This window comes from Lichtheimia ornata (assembly GCF_029851405.1).
Source record: "Lichtheimia ornata isolate CBS 291.66 chromosome Unknown scaffold00278, whole genome shotgun sequence".
NCBI lineage: Eukaryota > Fungi > Mucoromycota > Mucoromycetes > Mucorales > Lichtheimiaceae > Lichtheimia > Lichtheimia ornata.
In genome coordinates, this window is record NW_026695597.1 from 1 (window position 1) to 4,681 (window position 4,681).

Genomic DNA, 4,681 nt, shown 5'->3' on the forward strand with positions numbered 1-4,681 from the left:
AGGATCATTTAATTTTCGCGGGTTGAGGGAAATGGTTCGTGGAGGAGTCTTTTAACAATGGGGGAGCCAGTTAGCTGTACTGGATCTTTTTTCTATGAAAACCTCTCTTCGCCTTCCCCATTGTTCAAAGACTCCTCCACGAACCGGTTCCCTCAACCCGCGAAAATTAAATGATCCTGCGCGAAAATTAAATGATCCTCCACGAAACCAATATCCGCGAGCGCTAAACTATATGAATCTGAGTACGAAATAAAAAGCGCTACCCACGAAGTTAATACCATCACCCACGAAACCAAAAGCGTAGCCCACGAAACCAAAACCATCACCCACGAACTCATATATGATTATGCACGAAAAAAACATCATCACCCACTAAACCATATACCTCAACCACGAAATCATTATCCTCATGTTCCTGTTCATCTTGGAAATCCTGTACCACTACCACTACCACTACCGCGACCACTGCTACTGCCATTACCATTGCCACCACCATTACCAACAACACTCATGACAATCATGCTGTTGTTGAGCCTCTTCCTGAATTGGCACATGTACCAGATACTGTAATGAGGTCATAGTTGCTCGCGAGGAAATGGCATACAGAGATTGGATCCATCGTAAGCGTCGTATAGACGATGATCAAGAAGAGGATGCACGGCAAGTAGAAGCTATATTGCGCCGAATGGAAGCAAGAGGAGAAGAACGAAGGCAAATAGTACCAAACATGGCAGATCATCCGACTACTTATCGCGATGTAATCAACAACGAACAGCAATTTGAGCGATACCTCGAAGCTATCAGAGACGATACGACTGCCTTGGAATATTTCGAAGATGTTCTCCATGAAAGAAGGAGACGCAGAATCAAGGGGTAAATCGCCTACGCCGTTTTACTCGCAACACCTTTCATCTATAGATTCTCATTGTTTTTTTCTTCATGTCTCTTTCCACTTTTTAGTATACAATAGACTTTCAGTCGTATTTACCCTATAGTGGCTCTTTATTAAGTCCTTTTCATTTCTTTATACATTAGTCATGGCACTTCTGATCTACTCCGTTTACATTGTGTCGAGATCTTGATGCGCCAAACCACGTTTTCTCTATAGGTCGTCCTAAGAAAGCAGTCAACGTCGTATCTTGGCCAAGTGAAAGCATTATCTAGGTCAAGTGAAAACATTATCTAGCTCAAGTGAAAGTTTAAGTTGGATCAAGTAAAGTATTAACTAAGTTAAGTGAAAACGTCATCAACGTATCAATGCAATCTCATTTTACTCTACCACCCGTAAATCACTCTGCCGGATAAACTTTTAACTCCCGATCCGTAGTTACACAGGCCCCCCACCCGTAAAATTTCAGAAGGGGCTATTGCAGTAAGGAAGTATAGCAAGCTGCTTGTACTTTGTAATGTAGGTGCAAAAACTGGTAACAAGAGTAACTCAGTGAGATTGCGTGTGGATTGAAAAAGCAACACCTATCACGCTATGAATGCAATGGTCCTTTTATATTTGTGAATGTCATGATTACTACCGATAGGATTGAAGATTAAGATGTCTAGCTAAGGGTATATGTCTCATAATAAAAATAGAGGTTGTAGTCATTATTAGCTATTACTTGTATGGTGATGTTTCATTGTGACAGGATGAGTAGTGACCAGCACTCTCGGTGAAGACCGTTATTCGTTATGTTTATCACATTGCCCTCCTCCAGGTCTTTGCAAGAGGGTGCTTACAATGTGTCTGAGAGTATGTGTGTGTGTATGTGTAAGAGGTGATAATGTGTAATCATTATGATAGTTTTTTTGTACGTCTTGTGGATCGGCGGACGTGTGTGTGGTATGTGTTACGCTTTCGTTTCTTATACTGGTTCGTGTTGTTATGCGGATTAAATGATTGGGTGTTGAATTCATTAGGTGATTCTCCTAGTCGTTTCCAGTAATCGTGGATTGTTTTTTTTTTGTGTGAATGACTCCGCACTTTCCCACGTATCGTCTTCCGGTTGATAGCCTTCCCATCGTACTTTATATATGTATGTACCCGGTGTTGTCTCCTTATGTGCTACAATGCGATCTACTACATATAGATCATCACACTCTTCTGGTGTGTCATGTGATATAAGTTTAAGTTGCGATGGCGCGTAGTCCATACCCAATAGCTCGCCTAATTCGTCTTGTAAGACATAGGTACCTCCTGTCGTCTTCCTTACGATCCTATAAGGACCTTCATACTCTGGTTCTAGTGTTCCTTTTTCTCTTTGTGTTTTTACCATTACATGGCTATGTATACGGTAGTCTACCATTACGTGTTTTTTGTCAAAAAGGTCTTTTTGTGCTTTAATGGTTGCTTGCACTCTTTCATTTATGGCAGGGAATACCACTGTTTCCATGGCTGTGATTCTCTCTTGTAAATCTCTCATCGTCATTGGTCGAGTACTTTGCTCGTTTCTGTAGTCTGAGAACGTATTCATTTTTCTCGCAAACGTTAAAGAATACGGTGATGTGTCATGCCGTGATGATACCTTGGCATTTATGGCTAATTGTACACTTGGCACGAAAAAATCCCAATCCTTAATGGAGCCTTTGATTAACTTTTTTAAGGTCTTTACTGATGTCTGGACCCATCTCTCTGCCACTCCATTGGCTCTTGGGTGATATGGGGTGACCAACCTGTGGTCAAATCCCGTGCTCTCTGATAATTTGGTAACGAGGGTATTCACGAATTCTTTTCCATTGTCTGATTCAAGGTAACGTGGGAAACCAAAGACCCCAAATACTTGTATTAATGTCATTACAATAGTATCTGATTGTTTGTTTGGGATGGCTCTTAATACACAAAATCTGGTGCATAAGTCAATCATTACTAGTAAGTAGGTATTATTTCTAAATGTTGGCCTAAAGGGTCCTGCTAAGCTTATTGCCCAGTGGTCTGCTGGGAGGAATGCATGTATAGGTCTAAGTGGGTGGTATCCTTTTTTACAATGTTGAATTTTTGGCATTCTGTGCATTTCTTAACTGTGTCAGCTGCTTCTTTGTTTATATTGGGCCAATGTATTCCGTTGCTGTGCAACGCTTGTACCATGGCATTTGCTCCGAAATGGCCAAACAAGTGCTGCTGCTCTAATATGTGCTGCCTTTCTTCTTCTGGTGGTTGAATCATATCCTGTAAATCATCTTCTGCATTCTGTACATCAATGGCTCTTGTGACAATGTTACTCTCTATGCCCTCCTCCAGCTCTTTGCCTGAAGGGAAAAGACGAGACAATTGATCTGGGAGTATGTTGTCAAGGCCAGGTAGATGTATGATATCAAAATTGTATTGTAAGAGGAGATCAAGCCAATTGATCATCATTGGGTTCGCAACACGTTGCGTGTGGAGATAAGTTAATGCGCGGTGGTCTGTATATAGGGTAAAGTGATTGCCCCAAAGGTATTTGTGAAATTTGTCAAGCGCGTATACAATGGCTAAGAGCTCTCGTTTAGTTGTCGAATAGTTTCGCTCTGATTTGGACAGAACTCTAGCCATAAAAGCAATGTGGTGGGTTTCACCATTGATAACTTGGTACAACACAGCGCCTATGCCCACATTTGAGGCGTCGGTGGCTACCGAAAAAGGGTGTCGTAGGTCTGGATATCGTACCAAGGGGGCTCTTTTGAGTATCTCTTGCAGGGTGACAAAGGCATTGGAATGGGCAGTGGTCCATAAATGGGTAATGTTGCCAGCATGGCGAAAACCATCTAATGCTGCAGTAATAGAGGAGATATTAGGTATGTGCTCGCGAAAGTAATTCACCACACCTAAAAATCGTTGTATGTCTTTGCCTGTTTGAGGCACTGGCCATGTGGCAATATTGGCAACCTTTCTGCGATCAAGTGTAACGCGCTCAGCCAAAACACAAAAACCCAGTAGATATACAGCTTTTTGTGCAAAATGGCACTTATCAGGGTTGAGTATAAGATTTACTTGTGTTAAGTCCTCGATAGCTTGTGCAACATGTGCTGTATGTGTATGCATATCTTTAGAGAATATGATGATATCATCGCCAAAGCATAATACATGCTCTTGCATGTCTTGGAAAACGATATTCATGACTCTTTGGAATTTCGAGGAGATAGGTTTTAACCCAAAAGGGCATCCCCTAAACATGTATTGCATGCCTTTGAATGTGAAGGTGGTCTTACAGGATTTCCAAGATGCACAGGAACATGAGGATAATAATTTCATGGTTGAGGTATATGGTTTCGTGGGTGATGATCTTGGTTTCGCGCATAATGATATATGAGTTCGTGGGTGATGGTTTTGGTTTCGTGGGCTACGCTTTTGGTTTCGTGGGCTACGCTTTTGGTTTCGTGGGTACGGCCTTTATTTTCGTGCTCAGATTCAATTGAATTAGCGCTCGCGGAGAATGATTTCGTGGAGGATCATTTAATGTTCGTGGGGGATCATTTAATGTTCGTGGAGGATCATTTAATGTTCGCGGAGGATCATTTAATTTTCGCGGGTTGGCACATATGGTTCGTGGTCTGCTATCATGTTTTCGCACTGAATGATTGATAATTCGTGCGGATCAGTAAAGTGTTCATGCAGGGCTTCGTAATTCTTCGCATGTGGGTAGTCTTTATTCATGCTCTGGATCTCCTTATACGTGTTTGCTCAAGTTTATTTCATTGGGGGTGGGTCATAGTC

General features: G+C 41.8%; 2 protein-coding genes across 2 annotated transcripts; one reads left to right on the plus strand and one right to left on the minus strand.

Moving 5' to 3' along the window:
• Positions 1-595: 595 nt before the first annotated feature.
• O0I10_013160 (uncharacterized protein) lies at positions 596-877 on the plus strand (the record flags this gene model as incomplete). Its single annotated transcript, XM_058492979.1, has 1 exon — positions 596-877. One exon carries the CDS (start codon positions 596-598, stop codon positions 875-877), a length of 282 nt encoding a protein of 93 aa, XP_058336254.1.
• A 2,031-nt stretch (positions 878-2,908) lies between these two features.
• Positions 2,909-4,084, minus strand: O0I10_013161 (uncharacterized protein; the record flags this gene model as incomplete). Its single annotated transcript, XM_058492980.1, has 1 exon — positions 2,909-4,084. One exon carries the CDS (start codon positions 4,082-4,084, stop codon positions 2,909-2,911), a length of 1,176 nt encoding a protein of 391 aa, XP_058336255.1.
• Between the last annotated feature and the right edge of the window lie 597 nt (positions 4,085-4,681).